Here is a 23883-nt window from a genome sequence, read left to right as displayed (position 1 = left end):
ATTGTGGCCATCATCTTGACCATAACCTATAAGAGACCCTGGAATGGAATTGGGGGTTCATGCCCCTGCAAAATCAGAATGCTCACAAAATCCGTAGATCTGTAGAAATTCCAACTGATCAGATCAAAGCTCCAAGGACAGATCAAATCAGCTCTGAAAAGCAAGGTCAAAATTTGCAAGGTACAAAAGGGCCAGGTCTTGAATCTCAACACAGCACCAACTTGCAGATTTTGATCTCTTTCCTGTAGATACAGTTGAAGCAATGTGATTTGCAATAACATACTTGTCTACTTTTAGACCAGTGTTTCTCAATGATGTTAAGATATGTGGACTTCAGTTCCCAGAAACCGCTAGCCAGTCTGCTGCTGGGCTTTTGTCGACATATATTCAAGCCATCAAGGTTGAGAAACATTGGACAAAGGGTAATAAACAGAAGTGAGAATTTATGTCTCTTCCTTTATACCCACTTTTCTCTATTTTCTTCCTCCACGTATACGCGCATACTTTTTTCTCGCCCATAGCCCGAGGTTGCTTTCCAAACCGCTCTATCGCCATCTAGTGGTGGTTCCACATACAGCTCAGCGTCTCAAGATGTTGAGGACGGAGAGGGGACTCCCCTTGATCCAGCTTGCAGGGGATCTGCATGCAGAAGGACGGAGCTGCTTTTCTTCCCTCGGGGTCCATCGCATCGGGTTTTTCTGCTTGGGGAGTTGCATACTCGGCTCAGTAGTTCCAACATTTAAAAAATATATATTTAACATATATGGTTTTAAAAAAAACAGGCACATGCGCAGTTAGATGAAGCTGGGACAGATGCAACTCAAAGTAGGCAGAACGCAGCTGGCAGGCATAGACTCAGCAAACCAGGAAGTCTAATCCGGTTGTGACCCCTTCATAAACCGACCCTGCTTCTCCTCACGTTTCTTTTAATAATGGCAGTTTTACAACTTTTTACTGCATGTGGGTGTATATTGTATCTTGAGTGTACATGCCAGGGGGAGTAAAATGTAAGCTCTGTTGATAAAAAACATATTTTCAGTCTTGATTCAATGAATGAACAATTCATGTGCTGAAAATACAATCATGTTTGAATATGTTGCTGGGATTAGTTTCTGTTTAATTGTAAATTCAAATTTCTCATTTTTGGCAACTTTTAAGATATGTGGATTTTAACTACCAGAATTCCCTTGCCAGCCTCTTGAAGAATTCTGGGAACTGAAGTCCACACACATGAAAATTGAACATAATATAGAATATTAAATTTTTAGCACTTGCCAGATTGTTTATGTAATTCTTGAAGGAATCCAGCCATATAATAGGGGATAAATTTGAAAGACATCAGCCTAAAAATTTCAGGCATTGTACTGATAGCAAGGTAGCGTTTTTTAAAGGAGACATTGAAGAGATCTGTATTGAAGGATCTGCCTAGAATGGGCATGAAAATGGCAAACTAAGTAGTTAACGGGAAAAAAAGTTACATACATATTTGCTGAGTTACTGGTAAATGACCAAGAAAGTGATGCCTGTTGAAGAAAAAAGCAATGGCAAATGATTGGTGTCTTGAGGAAAGGAGCAGAAACAGATTAGTTCACAATTTGAAGGCTGTGCTTGCTTCAGGTCATCATACCCTGAGAAAGGAATGTTGGAGTTGGGCAAGTGCAAATGAGTTTGAAGAATTCTCCTATGAAAAACATTACATTGTGGAATAAAATGTTCTCACCAGCAAATTGTGTACATCTGCACACCTCAATTTGAATTCTGCCTTTATTTAAAGAGAGCATGGTCAAACAGGGCACATGGGTCCGTTTTCCAGATTGTTTTCTTCAATCAGTGTACATATTTAGTCTGTATAATTTTAAAAGTTAATCTAAAAGCTGAGCATCTGTTCAACAAAATTAAGCAAGCTTTAACTCTGTCTGAAATCTGCATGGCTTTCAAGAGGTTGTTTACCAATATGCAGTTAAGTAATGTAAAATTTCCGTAATTCAATATTTTAGAAAAATCCAGTAGAACTGATAATTTTTTTAAAAAATTATGAACTAATCCTGCAGGTAAATTTGTGTTTCCATATGTTTTGGACTTCAAATTTTCTATTTTTTTAAAAAACACCGGGAATATTAAAAGTAGCTGGGAAACTATCGTAGATTTCACAGAACTGTTCAAAATGAGCATCATGTGACCAGAGCTGAAGAAGCCACAAATTTCCCTAATCTCATTCCCTCGGGAATCATGAATCCCATATTTTGGACAATTTCTGTCCAAACCACTTGAGGTACTTGGTTCAAAACTTGTCCTGATGCATCATTTTGCCCAATTAAAGCTTACAGGAAAGAGTTTTAATAGTAGATAGATTTCTAACACTATATTCTTACCTTCTTGCAACTTAAATTCAATATACTTTATTCATTTAGAATACCACTATATGATTTTTGTGGACAAACAAAACATGTTGGGTAGCAATATATTTAATAAACAATTTCTCAACCTTTTGTGTAATGCATCTGTAAAGATGGCTTCTATCACCTGTTTCAGTAATGAGAGATTTGCTTCTTATATATGAATCAATGCTTTATTAATGAATATGGTGAAGTTTAACTATCCACCAAAGATGTGTAAAAATTGCAGAAATAAAAATAAATAAAGCTGCTTTTAATCAGTTTTGTTTTACCATCTCTCTTCAGAATGTAACATTTAGAAACACACAGTTGTAATTAAAGTTTAAAGTAATCTACTGATATTTAAATTACAGCTTTTAGAACAAATCTAATGATAACTGAAATTGATTTGGTTTTAGGCTTAGCGACTTGAATTTTCAAATACAGTGTCTTGTTTCACAGAGCAAGTTCCTTTACTATGATGGGCAACAGTGATGACATATTGTTGGCTTTTTGACATAAGGCACTCTGATATGAATATGCCATACACTTGCCTTATGTCGGAGATCTGTTGCTGACCAGTGACTTGCATCAGATTAAAACATAACATTAAATGCTATTCTTTTCCAGTGCATTTGAGATGGACATCAGATGAAATCTTTTGGCAAACATGTTGAAATGCAAGCCTGCATTGAATACAGAAGCTTTTTGTCATGCTGCTTGTTTTGCGACAGTCACTGGGAAATAATAGACTATCCATCACTTAGCCTAATACACACACATTCTCATCATCACTTGACTCTTCTCTACTGCCATCAATGTTCTTGAGGCAAAGATGACCCAGCCACTTTATTCAAATTCTTCTTTCCAAGATGGTTCTGTTCAAAGCAGTCATTCAGTTCCACTCTCCTTTTGCCGGGCGCCTGTTAATAAACAGCAAATAGATAAATCTCTGGCATCTCTGTGTAGCAAGTGTGTATTTTCCCATTTACAGCTTGCTTTCTCATGGTTTCCCTTAAAATATGTTTCTCTTGTGGTGTATTATCTGTAGGATTATTTCCCCTCTTTTTTATTCCTATTGTATTTCACAAAATTAGTTACTTTAGTGTTTCATGCTATACCCTGTAAGAAATACAGACTGCACCTACCAAATCTGAGCCCATTTCAAGATAATGCCACACTTGCATCACAGGGCTAAGGATTTCTGCACAGATGGATTAGGTCCAGCACTGTCTAGTTCACCTCAGTGCTACTCACACTTTTGCTTTTCCTATATTAAAGGCTTATATACATTCAGAAAGTATTCAGACTCCCTTCACTTTTGTCACTTTTGCAGCCTGATTCTACAGTTGTTGACATTCATTTTTTTCTCATTAATCTACACTCAGTACCCCATAAGGACAAAGTGAAAACAGAACTTTAGAAATGTCTGTAAATTTATTAAAAAGAAAACACTGAAATAGCACATTGGCATAAGTATTCAAACCCTTTGCAATAACACTTGACATTTAGTTCAGGTGCCTCCCATTTCTCTCGACTTGCTGACGTGTTTCTACACCTTGATTTGGAGTCGACATATGTTAAATTGATTGGGCATGATTTGGAAAGGCACAGATCTCTACAGAAGGCCTCACAGTTGAGAATGCATATGTAGCAGAGCAAAAGCCATGAGGTTAAAGGAACTGCCTACAGAGCTCAGAGACAGGATTATTGCAAGGCATAGATCTGGGGAAGGCTACAATAAAATTTCCGCTGCGCTGAAGGTTCCTAACAGCACAATGGCTTCCATAATTCTCAAATGGAAGACGTTTGATGCAATCAGGTCTCTTCCAAGAGCTGATCACCCAATCAAAGCAATTGCCGGAGAAGGGCCTTAGAAAGATGACCAAGAACCTAATGGTCACTCTGACTCCACTCCAGAGATCCTGTGTGGAGATGGGACAGAGTTCCAGAAGGACAACTGCCACTGCAGCCCTCCACTGATTGGGGCTTTATGACAGAGTAGCTAGACAGAAGTCTCTCCTCAGTGCAAAACACATGAAAGCCCACTTGGAGTTTGTAAAAAAGCACCTGAAGGACTCTCAGACTGAGGAACAAGATTCTCTGGTCTAATGAAACCAAGATTGAACTGTTCAGTCTCAATTCTAAATATTATAACTCAAGGAAATCAGGTACCATCACCTGCCCAATACCATCTCAACAGAGAGGCATGATGATGATATCATGCTGTGGTGGGGGGGTATTTTTCAGGGCAGGGACTGGGAGTCTGGTCAGGATTAAGGGAAAGCTGAATGGAGTATAGTACAGGGATATCCTCAATGAAAACCTATTCCACAGCGCTCAAAATCTCAGATTGGGCTGAATCTGGGTTCACTTTCCAACATGACAACAATCCTAAGCACACAGCCAAGACAACATAGGAGTGGCTTAGGGACAACTCTGTGAATACCCTAGAGTGGCCCAGCCAAAGACTTGACTTGAACTGTATTGAACATCTCTGGAGGGATCTGAAAATGGCTGTCCACCAATGATGACCATCCAACCTGTCTGAGCTTGAGAGGATTTGCAAAAAAAAAAAGGCAGAAAATCCCCCAATCCAGGTGTGCAAAGCTTGTTGCATCATGCCCAAAGGTGCTTCAACAAAGTACTGAGTGAAAGATCTGAATACTTATGCCAAAGTGATAATGCAGTTTTTTCTTTTTAATAAATTTACAGACATTTTAAAAATTCTATTTTCACTTTGGCATTATGGGGTATCCAGTGTAGATTAATGAGGGAAAAAAATAAATTTCAACAACTGTAGAGTTAGGCTTCAGCATAACAAAATTGATGAAAGTGAAGGAGGTCTGAACACTATCTGAATGAACTGTATATGCCAGGTCTCTATATGTACTCAATGGATTAAAACATCCACTTCCAACTTCATAATTTACTTCAAAATCTCTTATGTATTCTGTCAAAAATCTTTTTATGCATATTTAGATCAATTTGAATATTTCTAGTTTACAATATACTTTTAAACTTCTAGTACAACAAATTTCTAGTGCAGCTGATATATTAATGTCTTTTATTTATTTTAAACTTTTCTGTTGAGACTGAATCAGGACTCTGTTAATGTCAAAGATACTTAACAATAATAATAATTTTCTTGTTCACTTGTAATGTTTAAGAAATCTCAGCGTACAAACTGCATGGAAGAACATACTCACCCATAATATTATTTTTAAAGATTTTTAAAATCCTACCTTTCTTATGTTTATAAATAAGTCAAGGTAACAAACATCATGAATGCTCAACTTGTGAAGTGGGTGACATATAAACTTAATAAATAAATAAATATAAACCTACCTAATACTTATTCCTCCTCCTATTTTTCCCCACAGTAGCCCTGGGCTGGGCTGGGCTGAGGAAGTCACCTAGTTGGTTTTCACACCTAAGACAGGAGTAGAACTCACCTGGTATACACCAGCTGTCTGCAATTAAAGTAAGATCGAATGTCGCCAGGCTCAAGGTTGACTCAGCCTTCCATCCTTTCTAAGGTAGGTAAATTGAGGACCCAGTTTGTTGGGGCAATAAGCTGACTTTGTATAAATATACAAAAGGATGAAGGCTATTGCTTAGCACATTGTAAGCCGCCCTGAGTCTCTGGAGAAGGGCGGCATATAAATCAAATAAAAAAAAAGCTTTAAGGATTTTTTTTTTAAATTGGAGGATTATATCTAAAGCATATGCTGGTTTAAAATGAATTATTACTACATTTGAGAGGCACGTACATAAAAATATCCTTATTCATTGTCCTCAATTTCAATGGGGGAATCCTTTCATAGTCTGCCTATGTTTTAGGAGTTCTTATAAAGATAAAAGCAATGTAAAATACTTGTCGTGTTGCTAGAGAAAATGGGGAACTCATACCTGTTGGCGTCAGCACTAATGCTTGGAGGATGTCAGAGAGGGAGATGATGCCAACAATAGTATCAGTTTCATTCACAACCACCAACCGATGAACCTGCAAACACAATGCACATAACAGTAATGGCTGTCCAATTGTCCTCATAAGCACAATAAAAATAAGAATATTCAGGTTAAGAGACAATTGGATTATTTTATATAGAGGAATGCTTAGTTCCCAAATCAAATTAACATGAACATTTTAAGCACTTTCTAAAAAGTGGCTTTGTTTTCCTTTAGAGAGCCATTCTTACTTAAGTAATTTATGTAGTCTACAAAGAGCAAATATTAGCAATACATCTGTTTCCCCAAACTCCCATCTGACGTCTGGATCAAGTTACATTTAGCTTTATTAACAATATGCCATTGGAACACATTCCAAGTCCTGTTCTTAACTATCAGTACTGTGCACTGGCACATAGATCCTTTCTGTGGACTTAGGTAAAACTAAAGGCTTACATATTCTACACTAGAACAGGTGAATTTCACACAGCTAATCAAGAGTAATTGTTGAAAAACTAACAAAGTATTAGTTTAAAAGCAATGATCTCTTTGTATGTAGGTATTCATTGGTTCTAACAGAATTGGCACTGGTTAAATACATTTAACTAGAAGATTCTTGATAAAAGAGATTATAATTTAAATACTGAAACGTAATCTAACAAGGAATAGGTTAAAGACAACAAGTCTATTTTTATGATAAAAGTGAAGTGTAATGTTACTGTTTTCAAACATAAACTATATTTAAAATTAGAACAACCTAATAAAAACTTCATCCTAATTGCGTGTTTATGCTCCAAACAGTATAGTATGACAGCGATTTCCCAGCAAACATTTTGCATAGCTAACCTATATGTCATGTATTATTTTTGAAGATCATGAGATTTGAAAGAAGTATATTATATATGACAGCAAAAACTAATTTATGTGTAATCTTACCAAGAGCGTGTGTGTGTGTGTGTGTGTGTGTGTGTGTGTGTGTGTGTATGTAAATTCCCATTTTTACCTTTAGCTAACTGAATACAGGTATAGCCAATAGGAGGACAGGAGAGACAAAGGAAGGCAATGTGAGTAAACTCAAGCAGACCAACAAGTCTCCATCTTATATGCAGTGTCTGAAGGTTGCGGAAAGCAACCATTCACTCTGTGCACTGGGGTAAGGAGTTAACTGCTTGGGGGAATCAAATATCTAGTCTTACTTAATAGGCTTCAATCCAATCTGTAATATTAGGTTAAGATTTGGATATTACAGAAGTCAAGAGATGAATAAGCCTTCTGTATCTATATGCTGTTTTTTTTTTCCTTTATGTGAGACGGGAAATTATTGAGAATGCCATATTAATCATAGCTTGCCACTGGCCAAGCTCACGTTTTGTGCTAAGCCATTGTTATGCTTATTTGCTTTTGGCTTAGTTTAAATTGTGTACATAGCCATAATAGTTTGAGCAACTATGAGCAAAACAGCCATTTCTGGCATTTCCAACAAACCATAACCAGAAATCCTAGTCATGTAGAGTTAGTTAATGGTATCTTTGAATACAGGCATTATGTCTGAATATGGGAACTCCAATTAGCAAAAATACATGGAGTTCTTGGTGCTCTCAGATCCTGGTTCCAAGAACTTTACAGTTTAATTTTTAACTACCAATATTCTCTTCTATTAGTCAAGATATGAAAATCACTTTAAACTCAAATAATGTAAATTGGATTCTTTGTAAGCCATTCCTTGTTTTTCTGGATCAAACATTGATTTCACATAAAACAAACTGCAATCTTCTGGGTTGTTTTGTAGCTTCAGAAATTGGAGTAAAAGAACTGTATTGGCAATTACAATATGGAAGTTCACAAGGTTCTGTTACATTGTTTGTATTACAGGTAGTCCTTATTGAGTCTCTAAACAATTGTTTGCAGTTAAAAGGGCAATGAAAAGCTCTATATTCAATCCTTGCATTTATAAACTCTATAGATTTGTAAAGCAAAGGAAAGCTAAAGGAAGATCATAAACAGAGTTGCAACTGCTTCATTTAATGACCAAGTTGCCAGTCCTACCTTGTAACTCCAAAAGCAAGGACTTCCTGTATTTAACAGCTATATGAAACCAATAGGCATCAGATCTTTTTCACCCCTCTTCACATCATTTAATCCAAGTGAGGGTCTTATAGAACTTATCTAGATCAACGTGTTATACCATTTCTAATGTTCCAGAAACTTACAGTTCAGGTTACTGCAAATGAATTGTATATGAGATTTAAAAATGGTCTCAAAATTTCTGTTTCTCAATATTTGATAACAATGGCATTAACTGGAACTGGTCAGAGGATCAAGGGAAAGATGTTCATTTGATTAAAAAGGCAAACAGATTATAATTTCTGCAGGGCATTTCAAGAAATATTATCCTTTGGAAAAATAAAATGCTATGACAGTGATAAATGATCCTACCTAGCATTCCTACCTTAAAGGGAATCTTAAGGGCCACTAATTCCCCATTCCTACAAAGGTGATATTTTACGGCAGGAATGGGGAATCTATGGTCTTCTAGATGTGCTGAACTTCAACTCCTAGCATTGCCTTGGCTAGCCAGGCCATGCTGTTAAATTTCAACAACAACCTGAAGAGCCCAGAATTCCCACCTTTGTAAACTACTCTTCTTGCTACCATTTTCTCATTTTGTGTCCATTTTAGGAAATATTGTGAATTGAAAAGAATTGATAAAAAAAAGGGTGGGCACTCTGTCAAAAAGTAAGCACACAGAATCAAGTCAAGGTTTTTCAACAATGGAGGACAGAGGTGAACCACACCTACCGGCCAGGCAATTTAGAGCTCCTCTTCTCTTGTATTTGAACAGTCATACCCACCTGATACAAATGGGGAACACAGGAAAGAAACAGAAAAGGGGGGAAATTCTATTTTTATAGTGTTTATCTTATATTGGTGATATTTTATGTAGGAATATTATGATGAATGGGTTCAATATGTCTATGACTACATCAAGTAATCTTTCTTTTCAAGTTTGATAACTTTCTTACACAAATGGGCTCCTGAATAATACATAACTATAATTAATTTGTTTGTTAAATTTATCTTTCTTTGCTGTAGAGGTTCAAAAGAGCATACATAGTACTCCCTACTCTTTTTACTTGACTCTTGACTTCTTTGTAATTTGTTCCTGTCTTCATTTGGCCACAGAACAAAATATTTTAAGGCCATTGCTGATTTTAGTTTATAGAAAACAATTCAGAACATTTTGGGGCTTTTTTAAAATTATATTTTGAAAAGATGGTGGCTGGAGGAAGAGAATTGGAAAAAGAAACCATGAACTTAGATAAGTGATGACTAGCTATATGGGAAGATTACCCATGCATTCTCAAAATCCAGCCAAATACTACTTGGAAAAAGCAGAAAGAAGTAAAATTTTAGGATACATGAATGTGTATGCTAGAATGAAATGGGCATACTTTTCTAGCCTGGCCCTATTGTCTGCAAGTGAATCAAACTTGCAATCAAAGCAAAGCAAAGAACAGCTTTACCCTGCAGAAGATATGCAGTGTTTTGAGGGTACATCTCAATTATCCCTTATTTAGAATAGATTGCTGATTGCTAAAAAAGTGAGAGGTTGAACAGTTTCTTCTTATTCACTTTTTAAGCTATTTTAATTATCACATAAAGGTGTGTTAACAGAATGTTTCTATCATGCTGTTCTCACACATCTTCAACACATTTGTTCCTAGCAGTTCTTAAATGTTTTGATGGTTTAATCCATTCACATCAACAAACTTTTTCCAAACTATCTATATTTACATAGTAATACCACTTTGAAATCTCAATGAAAGTAGCATGCTTAATTAGGAAATTTAACAATCCTTATAAATCAGTGTAAAAAGCAAAATAATCACAATAAATTTATTGCACTTTTTAAAAAAGTGGCTGGAATAAATTTTTAATGAATTTTGTATTATATCATGATATTCTTATACTGTTACCATCTGTATACTCTCTGGAAAAATCTCATAAGCAGTGCTGTTCAGAAAACTACTGTGCCCCCTCCCAAATTCTCACCTCAGCTTTAACTATCCGATCCACAATTGTCTCCAACGTTTCCAGCTTATTACATTTCACAACACCTTCAAAATACTGAGAGCGATGTTGGAGAGCTTGTGTCACTGTGATATCTAAGTTATTATAAGTTTTTTCAGCAGCAAGATTCTAGAAAAAAAAGGCAGTTACAGATGAGTCAATTCCACTTTTTATGCACAGCCAACGTATTTCATTATTTTACTCCAGAAGTGTGATCCATATGTTGTGATTTAACTAATGGAAAAAAGCCAAGTAGACAAACCTGTATGTGCCCCCCATGATACCATCATACATATTTTGGATTAATTGGGTGCAAGAAAAGAGTGTTTTGGTTAAAAACAATGCATACTACACATTAGTGGTACTTAATTTTTAACTTTTTAAGGTTAAAAATTGGGGTGGGGGTGGGAGATAGGGAGAACAGTTTCCCTTTCCTTTCACTTTGTCCCAGCATTCTCATTAATGACAATTAGCAAGAATTTTATTCCCACTTTTTATAAAGTATCCATGGAATTGCTTTAGATTAAATTAAATCAAAAGTATTCATAAAATAAAACCTCAAATTTGTTTTTTTCTTCTCATTTTTACTTAACAGTTTTGGTGCTTCACTTTATAATACTTATGCAAAATTCACTACTTTGCTTTTTGGAAATACCATGTTACATGAACTCCGAGTATGACTACTGTTCTAGTATTATGTGGGGGAGGGGGGAGAACTATTTCAGTAGTTATAAAGAAGCTTTCAAAATATTATTTAACATATTAACAAAGTAACTTCACACAGAGTAACCCTAATCCTATGAACCAGGGCATATTACAGAGTAGTCACATTGAGGAATATTATAAAAAAAACCAATAATACTTACTATAACATCAAATTTGGAATAAATATCTACAACTTTTCCTAAAAAGGGAAGAAGATAAGCCTTATAATGTGATCAAAGATAATTGACAAACTAAATTAAGTAATATTAATTCCAGATTTTGGAAAGATAACATTTGCTTCTCTAGCTTTATGGGCTAAGGAAAACAACTAAGAAAAAACCATGAACTCTGTCACACAGTTGAATTGCAAATTCCATATGAGAAGAAATAGAATATTTTCCTGAACATTAAAGCACATATCCTTGTTTATAGATTTAGATTCTGTTTTGGAATATTAACTATTTTGGTGAATGACCTGCCTTTGGAACAAATCTGAGTTGTTTTGCTGGACTTTGGCGCAGCATGACACCGCATTGATGATGACACACGGTGATTAGCCATATTTTTCGGCTGACCAACTCCCAGATGATGTTGCAGAACTATGTTAGTTCCCAGTAATATGGTTTTTAGGGCTTATTTAGGAATAATATTTATTTCTTTTTTTTAAACCATCCACATGAAGCTATAGGAAAAGTGATCCAGAATGTTGACTGGGGAATTCTGGGAGCTGAAAACCATGCATCTTAAATTTGTCAGCATTGAGAAACATTGATCTAAATAAATAATGAAATCTTCAAAGATTTTTCTAATTCAATAGAAAACCCCTCAATCCCCTAGATGTACCAAACTGATGGAACTTGCCTGCCGGCGGCAGGACTGGGGTTTTAGTGCTCCCAACATGGCCGGTGTGAGAGAGCAGTCCATGTGGTCCTTGACCTTTGGATTCCCCCACATTGCAGTGAGAGAGCAATGGGGAGGGCTTTGGTTTCATCGCTTGCTACATTTCTCCCTGGACTTTGTCATCAGCCGATGAAATTTCCTCTTTTGAGGTTCCCGGACTATGTCAGCCTATCTATCATCATTACAGTCCCCCAGATGTATTCTAGGACTGAACTTCTTGGTCTGCGAGATTCCCCCCTCTCGCAGATGTGGCCCTCCTCGCTATCGAGGGCCCACCTCAAGGACGGGTTCTGGGACCCAGAGAGGTGGCACGTGAAAACTAGGGGATTGAGGGGTTTTCTATTGAAATTTTTAGTCAAACTTTTAAGGGATCCCAGGGAGGGGGAGGGTCAGATTGGAACTTGGGTTGTGGGTATGGGGGATAACCCACAAGGGGGAGGGTCGGGTCGGGTCTGGTTGTGAAGCGCGGCGTGGGGGTTGGGGGACCCGGGGTCAAGGGAGGGTTAGAGCTCATCCGGATAGTATTCTGAACATCAATACTGTAGGTGGGAGGGGTAGATATGGCGGGAGCAGGGGGCCATATCGTGTTAGGGGAGTGCGCACTCGCTGTCTACGAGCGGTGGCGTGCTCCGGCCCCCAAGGCTCCACTCGTCCCCCAGGTTGTTCAGGAGGGGGGTGCGGACCTGGCAGGCGTTATGGAGACCTGGTTGGGCCAGGAGGGGGGGGGGTCCCCCTCGCTGAAATGTGCCCGCCAGGTTTCCAAGCATTCCATCAGCCGAGGTCACAGGGGAGGGGCGGGGGGGTAGCGGTTATCATTAAAGAAGGTCTGAGACCGAGGGAGGCCACTGTTCCTCAGACGGCCGGCTGTGAATCCCTCCTTGTGAAATGAGGTCATGGGGTTCAGATGGGTTTGCTGATCACGTACCTGGCTCCCTGCCACGTGGCAACAGCCCTGCCCGAGCTACTTAACGTCATCGCCGCGGTGGCGGTTGATACCCCCAGGCTTATGCTCATGGGGGATTTCAACCTGCTGTCCGTGGGCGAGGTGTCTGAGGTGGCTCGGGAGTTCATGGCTTCCATGACAGCTATGGACCTGACCCAACTAATTCATGACCCTACCCACACAGGGGGAAACACGCTGGATCTGTTTTTTGTCTCTGGACAGTGGTTGAGGGATCTTGAGATAGGGGATATAGTTACCAAGCCCTTGTCATGGTCAGATCACTCTCTCCTTCGTCTCGACCTTCGAACCGCTGCACCCCGCCACAGGGAGGCGGAGCCAGTAAGATGGTTCCGCCCCAGGCGTCTGATGGAACCTGACAGGTTCCAGATGGAGCTTGGGCCATTTCCTGAGGCTCTGGCACACGCCTCGACTGGAGACCTAGTGGCTGCCTGGGATAGGGCGGCCGCTGGAGCTCTGGATTGGGTCGTGCCTTTGCGGCCTCTGACCCAGCACTGATCTCAATTGGTTCCTTGGTTCACCGAGGAGCTGAGGGAGTTGAAGCACCGGAAAAGATGCCTAGAGAGTAGTTGGAGGGCCAGTCTTTCTGAATCTGAAGGGACACTAGTAAGATCCCATATTAGGAATTACCTAGTGGTGATAAAAGCAGCGAAATGTAGTTATTTTGCTGCTCTTATTGCATCATCAGATGACCGCCCGGCCGCCCTCTTTAGGGTGACCTGCTCCCTGCTCCACCAGGAAGCGCGGGAGGACCCCTTGGAGGGTAGAGCCGAGGATTTTGTTCAATATCTGTATGACAAAATCACTCAGATTTGGGAAGATCTGGACTCTGACTGGGTAGTCTCAGGGGGAGGGACTGGGGCAGGTCTTGAGAATGTTATCTGGGATGAGTTTGATCCTTTGACCCGAGGACGTGGATAGGATTCTGGGCAGACTGAACGCGACCACTTGTTTATTGGACCCGTGTCCTTCCTGGTTAGTGCTGGCTTCCCGGGAAGTGACACGAGGCTGGCTCCAGGGGATTATAAATGCTTCGTTGGGTGAGGGTGACTTTCCCGCCGCCTTGAAAGAGGCGGTGGTGAGGCCTCCCCTCAAGAAGCCTTCCCTGGACCCGGCAATGTTGGTAAACTATCGTCCGGTCTCCAACCTTCGCTTCGTGGCGAAGGTTGTTGAGAGTGTGGTTGCGCAACAGTTCCCCCAGCACCTGGATGAAATGACGTATCTGGATCTGTTCCAGTCGGGCTTCAGGCCCGGGTACAGCACGGAAACGGCATTGGTCGCGTTGGTAGATGATCTCTGGAGGGTTCGGGACAGGGGGTGCTCCTCTGTCCTGGTCCTGTTAGATCTCTCAGTGGCTTTTGATACCATCGACCATGGTATCATGCTGCACCGGTTGGAAGAGTTAGGGGTGGGAGGCACTGTGTTGCAGTGGTTCTCCTCCTTTCTCTCTGACTGGTCGCAGTCTGTGTTGACAGGGGGGCAGAGGTCGACCCCGAGGCCCCTCATATGCGGGGTGCCGCAAGGGTCGGTCCTCTCACCCCTCCTGTTCAACATTTATGTGAAGCCGCTGGGTGAGATCATCCGTGGTTTCGGGGTGAAGTACCATCAGTATGCTGATGACAGCCAGCTATACATCTCCACCCCAGACCACCCCAACGATGCCCTTGAAGTGATGTCCCGGTGCCTGGAGGCCATGCGGATCTGGATGGGAAGGAATAGGCTCAGACTCAACCCATCCAAGACCGAGTGGCTGTGGTTTCCGACGTCCCGATATAGTCAGTTGGCTATTGGGGGCGAATCACTTACTATTGGGGGCGAATCATTGGCCCCCACGGAGAGGGCGCGCAACTTGGGCGTCCTCCTGGATTCACGGCTGTCTTTAGAAGAGCACTTGACGGCCGTGACCGGGAGGATTTTTCATCAGGTTTGCCTGATTCGCCAGTTGTGTTCCTTTCTGGATCAGGACTCCTTACGCACGGTCACTCATGCCCTCGTCACCTCCCGCCTGGACTATTGTAACACTCTCTACATGGGGCTCTCCTTGAGGAGCACCCGGAGGCTCCAACTGGCGCAGAGTGCGGCTGCACGGGTGGTAATGGGAGCGGCATGGCGTTCCCATGTAACAACCCTCCTGCGCGAGCTGCACTGACTACCGGTGGTCTTCCGGGTGCGCTTCAAGATTTTGGTTACCACCTTTAAAGCGCTCCATGGCTCAGGACCTGGGTACTTGCGAGACCGCCTACTACCACCAATAGCCTCCCACTGGCCGGTACGCTCTCATAGAGAGGGGCTACTCCGGATGCCATCGGCCAAACAATGTCGACTGGTGGCACCCAGGGGGAGAGCCTTCTCTGTGGGGGCACCTACTATCTGGAACGAGCTCCCCCCGGAGATACGGAGGATCCCGGATCTGCGCACCTTCCACCGCGCTCTAAAGACCTTTTTATTTCACCAGGTGGGCCTGGCCTAACTTTCTCCCTCTTTTTAAACATTTTTAATTTTTTAATATTTTTTAGTATTTTTAATATTCAAAGTTTAAATTTGTTTTAAATTGATTGGGGTTGTAAATTTGTCTGGGCCAAACTATTTAATTCGGTTTTATTTCTGCTTTTTAAATTTTGTATATATGTATTTTATTGTTGGCTGTTCACTGCCCTGAGTCCTTAGGGAGTAGGGCGGTATATAAATCAAATAAAAGTAAAAGTAAAATAAAGTAATTAGGTATGCACAATATTTTGATGTGAGGTGGGCATAAAAGTGCTTCAAATCTCAATCCTGCAGATCTGCATTTTGGGGTTGTCTTCTTAAAATTTAAAAACATTTCCAGTCTTTAGAACTCACAATAAACAGTAACAAACTTGATAATCCTTATTATTCACCTGACTCATCCACAACAGGTAGTGCTGATATCCTTCTATCTACAAATATATTCAAGGCTTTAATGATAGGAGTGTCTGGATGTATAAAGGCAATATTATGATAAGTTCCTATTCCAAGTTCATCCAGATTTTTCTTCATAAAGGCAGGCTTTGGCATTTCTGACACCTTGAAAAAAGCATAAAAGACAAATTTTTAAAAATAATCATTTAAAAAGCGTTTTCCAGGCACATAAGCCAATATTCTTTTTTTAAAAAAACTGCACAAGGAATGTATTTCTTCAATTCTTCCAATTCAATAAATCTTTAAATAAATACTTAAATATTTAAACCAATTCTGAAATTTAGCAAGCCTAAAATTAGTGTGCAAACTGAAATCTAAATGTCACATTTGTTTAAAATGAATATTCAGCTTTTAGTTCTTTTATGTTTCATCCTCACAATGCTTCTATCAATGGAATGCTCTACTTTTACCACTGTCCTTATTTGGAACATCAGAAATCATCTTAGATAAAACTTTCAGATTTGAAACTTTCAGTGTTAATTTTTCCTGTATGTATAATGGAAACTATACATCTTTTTCCAATATGTATCCTCACTGAATGAACCCCCACCACCTGCCCCCTCCCAGGAAACCTTAATGAATCAGGAAGGGCAGAAATTTAAAACTCTACTTCAGCAGGGCCAATAGGTTTGAATTTTATTTTTCTTTATTTCATTTCACCTGACAGTTCATGTTTTTACCATTTATTTCTCTTACATTCCATGTCCCAACCTTCCATATGCCATGGTGTTCAAAAGAAGGCATCAATACTGACCTCCATAACCCATCATCACTTAGGGACATTCAACACTTTCATATACCATTTTTAATTTAATAAATAAGATGCAAACCGAATTATCTGCCTTACACATACCTATGCCACATGCAGCTATCAATGCTAATACAACCAAAGTAGACTTTACTAAAGTGCGCTTTTCTATTCAAGGTAGAATTTATGATGTAGAGACAATCTGGCTAGTCAATATAATGGTGTTTGCATTTTGCAAACTGGAAGGTACTGACATAGACCCAGGATATTTTTTTAATATTTATACAATGGATTTACTAGATAATTAGAACAGAATAAAATTATAGTTCTACTTACAAAAAGCTGGAGAAACTTGAGTATTCTTTTATGGGTAAGTATATAAAGTGCATTTCCACTCACAGGATCAATAACTGGTAATCTGTGGATTTTGTTTTTGATCAGTGAATATACAGCATCAAAAAGGCTAAAGAGAAAATAATTGCAGTTATTAGTACAATTCTATTGACTTATTAAAAGGACATTTTTCCACTACAAAAGAATTACTAAAAATCCAAAGTATAAATGATTCTTAATAAGCAACATTCAAGGAAATTGTGAAAACTGAAGAATATACAATTTTAATTCTCAACTAGACATGTTACGTATATTTTAATACCAATATTATATCAAAAAACTAGTAAGAACGTTCTAGGAGAAGAATCATTATAAGGAGAATTGTGGGAAGATATACAGTAGAGAAAGAAGAAAGTTATCAAGGCTCAAAGTTATTGATAGTGACCAATAAGTTGATAATTCAAAGTTGATAACTGATCTATCAAAGTAAAGGTTTCCCCTATCCTTTTGTGTCCAACTCTAGGGGGCATGCTCATCTCAGTTTCTTAGCTGAGCAAGCCAGTGTTATCCAAAAACATTTTCCTTAGTCAGTATGATTATACGAGGTGCATAGAATGCTGTTTCCTTCCCATCAAAGTGGTAGCTATTTATCTACTCGCATTTGCAGCTTTCGAACTGTTAGGTGGGCAGGAGCTGGGACACGGAACAGGAGCTCACTCTGTTGCACAGCACAGTCTCGAACCTGGGTTGTCAGCTTTTCAGCTGACAAGCTCAGCATCTTTAACTGTTGAGCAATCGCTGCCTCAAACTCATCTATACAAGTCATCAATAAAAGTCATCAATACAAACATTAAAGTGAGTATCAGATAAATGAGTGCCATCAAAACCCTAATTTCTGACAGATATTGAATTAGTTTTAAGTTTTGTTTGAAATAGTGTGATAAAAATAACAGAGTTTATAATAAACATTAACAGAATTTACAAATAAAAAAGGTAAGGGAAAGAATTATATACCTTGCATCAGGTGAAATATTCACTAAGGGTTTAAAGGTTTCTTGCAAATAAAGCTCTGTATAATTAAAAAAAATATTTTCATAAACCTATAATATTCAATAAATATTTCATAACAATAAACATCTCTGTTGTAAAGAAATTAGCACCTATTGACTTCTTAATTCAAAAATAATTAAATAATCATAATAAACAGAGAAAATGGGAAAAAATAGTTTTCAGAACCAAATAACCACTAGAGGTCACTACAGTCTGAGGATGAATATCACAATTATAGCAAAAATTGTGGAAAGTATTTTAGAGAAAATTTGGGATTATCCAAGTATTTACATTTCAGGAAGGTAAGTTATTTTTTTTTTTTAATTCAGTAGACCAAATAGACTATCAATATTTTTCTACAACACATGGAAGGTCTAAAGGACCCACCCTCAACAAAATAAAACTAAGACAAGACTCATAGTCACTATCTACAATGGAACTGTGTTTTTCCACTGGGGGAAATCACTGCAACGATTATATGAGAAAGATAATGTGAATGAAATAATATACAGGTAGTCCTCGACTTAAAACAGTTCATTTAGTGACCGTTCAAAGTTGCAACAGCACTGGAAAAAATGACTTGCAACCATTGCAGAATCCTCATGGTCACATAACCAAAATTCAGATGGTTGGCAATTGGTTCATATTTATGACAATTGAAATGTCCTAGGGTCATGTGATCCCCCACTTTGCAACCTTCTGACAAGTAGTCAATTGGAAGGGGCGTTGGTCCTGCCTGAGAAGCACCTTCTTTTTGGGTGGAGACAGCAGCCAGGATGGTTGTACTCGTCTGTTCAGATTGATGGACTGAGTCTGTCATAGCTGTTAAGTCCCGCCCTTGTTACTGGGGAGATCCAGCTTTTGGCGAAGACGAAGAAACAGACTCGGCATGTGGGAGACAATGAGAAATGTAAGTGATAGGAAGACCAGACTGGTGAAGGGAGGGTCTGGCTGCTGTCTCCACCCAACAAGAAGGTGTGTCTCAGGCAGGACCAACGCCCCTTCTCCATTGTGGGTGGAGACAGCAGCCAGGATGGGACATACCCAAGTTCATTGTCCCGAAACATGGGGGGGACCAGGCTGGTCCAAAGAACCCTCCCCAGGATAAACCCGTTGCAGCACCCTATGTCCAAAAGAGGCATCAGCCGAGGCGAACTTGTCCAGCTTGTAGTGCCGCATGAAGGGAGAAGGCTAAATCCACGTTGCTGCCCTGCAGATTTCGAGCAAGGAGGCTTGTGTGACCCAAGCCGCGGACGTAGCTGCACTGCGGGTCGAATGCGCCGTCAAGTGAGGGGGCCTTGGTAAGGAACACCGTTCGTATGCAGTGGCAATTGACTGCCGGATCCAGCATCCGATGGTTGTTGACGACGCCTTGCAACCCAGGGAAGCCGGGAAGAAGGACACAAATAAGGATTCTGTTCTACGGATGACAGCCATCCACTTAATATACACACGGAATGCCCTCCGGACGTCCAAAGTATGCCACTGGCAGAGATACAAGGCGGCAGTGCCACAAGCACTTCGTGCCACACAAAGGAGAGCCAAAAAGTTCTGCTCGTTCTGGGAGCGCGAAGCTTCACGTAAAAGGCACCGCACCGCTCCAAAATGCTCCGGCGCGAAGAAGCGCGCTATTGGTGGGAGCGCGAAGCTCCACAAAGGTTAATGGCCACAAATCAGTTGGTGCGAAAGTGCAAAGTCAAACTGAGTGCGAAGCTCCATCAACGGTCGTTGATGCTGATCACCCAAATTAAAGCGCACAATCAGTGCTGTCAGCGGGATTTTAAAGCTCTGCTATGGCCAGTGTCTTGTAACGATTCGGTTGCCCAAGAGAGTCCTCTCCACAATCTGTGTAAATCTCCCTGCCAGGGAATGAAGACAGCAAGAGAGGGTCCTTCAAACGGCAAAGCCGTTATTTATCAAAATGGCCGCCCGGCGTCCATGAGGGGCAGCACGAAGCTCCACACAAGTTATTTTGCTGCTAAAAGCCCCAAGGTCCGGAGCAATAAAGGGAAGGGTCCTCAGCCCTCCCTATGGGAGCGCCACGTTCCACTGTACTCACTGTCGAAATGGTTGAAATGAGGAAATCTACAAAAGAGGAGGAAGGAATTCTCCTCAGAAAACAGGCAAAGCCTGTAACTGAGGCAAAGTTCTTACTGTGTGGAGAATCCGAAGTTGCAGTCAATAACAATCCAGGTCAAAACCAGTTGAGGAAACAATAAGGTTGTCAAAATAGTCAGACACAGATAGAAATAGCCAGAAACAGCCAGAAATAAACTAGTGATACAGTCCCACACGCCTGTCCAGACTGACGGACTGAGTCAAAAGCTGGATCTCCCCAGTAACAAGGGCGGGATTTAACAGCTATGACAGACTCAGTCCATCAATCTGATCAGACGAGTACAACCATCCTGGCTGCTGCCTCCACCCACAATGGAGAAAGCTACATTCTCTTAACAACCATGTTACTAACTTAATAACTGCAATGATTCCCTTAACAACTGTTGCAAGAAGGTTGCAAAATGAGGCAAAACTCACTTAATAAATATTTCACTTAGCAACATGTTAGTTGTCAATTGTGGTTGTAACTCAAGGACTACCTGTAGAAGTACAGGGAAAAGTAATAATCTCACTCACTGGGACAAGCGTCAAGACATGCAGTTAGTTCTGAATGCTAGGATATCTATTTACAGGTATATTACTATTCTTCGATTTGGGGATGATAAAAGATCTAGTAAACAAGAGAGCTGCACAGCTCGTTTGGAGGATCACATTCATTTTGAATGGTTCACAACAGGGTGGATTTGATTTAAATCGAGTTGATTTAAATCACTAGTAAAAAGGCTTGATTTAAATCAACTCGATTTAAATCATAATTTTTAAAGAGCAACTGTCATCTCTGCTACTCCTTTGACCCACTGTTGACTCACCGATAGTCCTAGTGTTGCAGAATATACAGCCTCATGCTACATAACTAAGCTCCATTGCATGCTGAATAAACTAAATTATTTATGTATCTTAAATAGAAAACTATCTTACGATAGATTTTTACCCCAAAAGTTTTTTATTAAAATAAATTCAATAAAAATCAAAAAAATCCGATTTAAATAAAAAAAATCTGATTTTTTTGATTTCTTAAAAAAAAATCATTGATTTTTTTGATTTTTTAAAAAAAAAATCATTGATTTTTATCCACCCTGGTTCACAACATATACTTACCTCTCCATGTTTCAATTTTGTGCTCCTCCAGTTCGTAGATTTGTACCTATAAAAAAGAAAGACAAAAAATCCATATATTTATATTTTTGAAAGTCATTAAAATAAAGGGCATCTTCCTTTGAATAAAAATATTGAGGACAGGAAAGGGGGGGCTTTAAGAGGGTTCTTTTCTAATTAATGAGCTTTTGGTGGTTTGTATATGAGTATTCACTCTCAAATAATTCCTTATTATGGCAACTGCCTGGACAAGTCCCTGCCATTTTTCTTGATGTGATTCTTATTAGAATTAAGAACTATATTCAGTTCGCTATTATTTCTGTCAATGTTGCAAGTATGTTGCATTAAAAAGAAACAATTTGGTTAGAATAGGAATTTGTCTCAAATGTTTCATCCTACAGTGCTTTGAAAAATACATTTTATTTTCTAATATCAATGGCCCCCAACAGAATACTAGTCTGAACAGTGATAATCACTAAATAACATTTCCTCTTACTTTGTTTCCTTTTTCAGTTTTTAATCCTTTCCCCTATTGGTTCTAACAAATGAATGCTAAGTGGGAGTTCAGAGTTTCCTGGGAGATAGAATTACAAAACTGCCAATCTAAGGCATTGAAAGCTATGATTTTTCTTTCAAAAATGAAGACTACAGAACCAGCTTGCATTTTAATATATATGTTGAATGGTACATATCTTACCACATTGTACAAACCACTGTGAAACACATCACTGTTACACTGAACAGAAGCTTACACTGATTAATTCATCACAGTTTACCCAACTCAAATGGAAGGAAAACAGAAACATTTTTAAAAAGCAGAAACTATATGTATAGTAAATAGTATACAGGGAGAGCTAGATTCTGAAAACAAAACTATTCTTCCTTTACACTGCATTAAATTCTTGATATTAATTTGTGCATAAATAAAAAATTATACTTCTCCTGCGACTATTCATTTAAAATCAAACAGTATTAACAGTACTTTCAAAATAACATCTTAGTGAAGAACACTATTCAAATAAAAATTGCTCTCAGTTGAATTCCTTCTTTTAAAATAGTGATAAAATTGAATGATTAAACTGCTGGATCTTGCTAATGAAGTGAAAGACAACTACTGGCATGCTTTCTTTACAATGGAATAGGGCATCGAGTGGCAAAAGCGGGGGGAGCGTGGGGGGAGCGCGCACATGTGCTCACACCCATAATTCTATGTGTGCTGCCTCCGCACATGCGCACGCGACCCCCCCCTCCGCACTCCCCCTCTTTTGGCACGGCGGGCCACTGGACTTCCGATGGAACCACAAGTCGGAAAACAGTCTGTTTCCGGCCTCCAGAGGGCATCCTGGGGGGTGGGGAAGGCCGTTTTCGCCCTCCCCAGGTTTCTAGAAAGGCTCTGGAACCTGGGGAGAGTGAAAAATGGACCTTCCTCATCCCCCCGCCCCTGGAAGCTAGAAACAGCATGTTTTCTGACTTCTGGTGGGCCCAGAAGGTCTGAAAATCAGCTGGCCGGTGCACACATGTGCACCAGAGCTCAGCTTACGTGCCCACCAATATGGCTCCACATGCCACCTGTGGCATGCGTGCCATAGGTTCACCATCACGGGAATAAGGAATCTATGGTCTTTAGTTGCTGTTAAACAATTCCCAGCAGCTCACCAACAAAGGAATGCTATCAAGAGTTCCGGTTTGGCGTCGTGGCGATTCAGTCGGGGAAATAGTAGGGCTCTGATGAGCCCCGCGAAAACCCCAACTGTCAAACCGCCGCTGACCGAACCTGTCCTGTAGGGACAGGGGAAAGAGACGGACACCTTGGACGGCCAAGAGGAAGGGGCAAGTTCCTCGGAGGCTGGAGGAAACCCTTTGAGCCAGTGGTGGGGATGCGGCAGCCATGGCGGCTGTCTCAAAGCTGGGGCAAACTGGAGAAACACTGTGCAGAAGGAAGAAAGGAGAAAAGAGCGAAGCGTTTGGAAGCCGGGTGAGTGACAGCAACCCAGGCGAGAGCAGTGCTTAGAACATGGATTTTTACAATTAAGCCCCTAGCCTTAAATAGCGGCTACGGATCAGCGGGGCAAGAAGATTTAGTAAAATAACTTGCAGGAGGAAAATACTCATTAAGGAGCTTAGTTTACTACTGACCGATTTGGAATAACTGTCTATTGAAAAAAGTCAGAAAATTGAGAAACTTTTTAAAATTGGAATAGATTACTTTTGGAGAAAGAAAAAAGAAAAAAGCGATAAATAGGAACCTGATAACTTTAAAAGCTAAAAGAAAAGAGACAAGCAGATGACCATATAATTGACAAAATGGAGAATTGCCGTGACTAAGTGAAAGTGTGAATTGCAGATTGCTTTTGGCTGAAAGAGAAACAATGTGTTCTACTACTTAAATTAGATTACTTTGAAAATAACCAAGAGTGTTTGACTTTGGAGATTCCCAATCTGTCTATTGGTGGTTTTATTGGTGGAAAGAAAGAAGAAATAAAATGGAACTATTAAAATTGAAACTAGCAGGCGCAGGAACAAAAGAAAATGGCGCAGCAACAAAAGAAGGGAAGAAAATCGACTTTGGATATGGAATAGATGCTACAAAAGAACTAAAAAAAAGTTTTTTTTTAATTATTTTTTTAAAGAGCTTT

The 23883-nt window shown here is 39.8% G+C and overlaps 1 protein-coding gene across 7 annotated transcripts in view; it reads right to left on the bottom strand.

Moving 5' to 3' along the window:
• Positions 1-2553: 2553 nt before the first annotated feature.
• PRKAG2 (protein kinase AMP-activated non-catalytic subunit gamma 2) overlaps positions 2554-23883 on the bottom strand; it is a 238371-nt gene continuing 217041 nt past the window's right edge. For all 7 annotated transcript variants that reach the window (XM_060683390.2, XM_087893091.1, XM_087893090.1 and 4 more), the window contains 8 exons: positions 21251-21296; positions 17999-18053; positions 16988-17114; positions 15843-16008; positions 11264-11301; positions 10380-10526; positions 6288-6381; positions 2554-3298 (listed from right to left, as the gene is read on the bottom strand). In XM_060683390.2, coding sequence (XP_060539373.1) covers positions 3267-3298; positions 6288-6381; positions 10380-10526; positions 11264-11301; positions 15843-16008; positions 16988-17114; positions 17999-18053; positions 21251-21296 — 705 coding nt within the window. In that variant the 3' untranslated portion in view covers positions 2554-3266. The remainder of the gene's footprint in view (positions 3299-6287; positions 6382-10379; positions 10527-11263; positions 11302-15842; positions 16009-16987; positions 17115-17998; positions 18054-21250; positions 21297-23883) is intronic.

Source organism: Pantherophis guttatus, chromosome 4 (genome assembly GCF_059756535.1).
Source record: "Pantherophis guttatus breed Tessera chromosome 4, ASM5975653v1, whole genome shotgun sequence".
Taxonomy (NCBI): domain Eukaryota; kingdom Metazoa; phylum Chordata; class Lepidosauria; order Squamata; family Colubridae; genus Pantherophis; species Pantherophis guttatus.
Note: the sequence above shows the minus strand (reverse complement) of the source record. Positions and strands in the feature narration are given on the sequence as shown.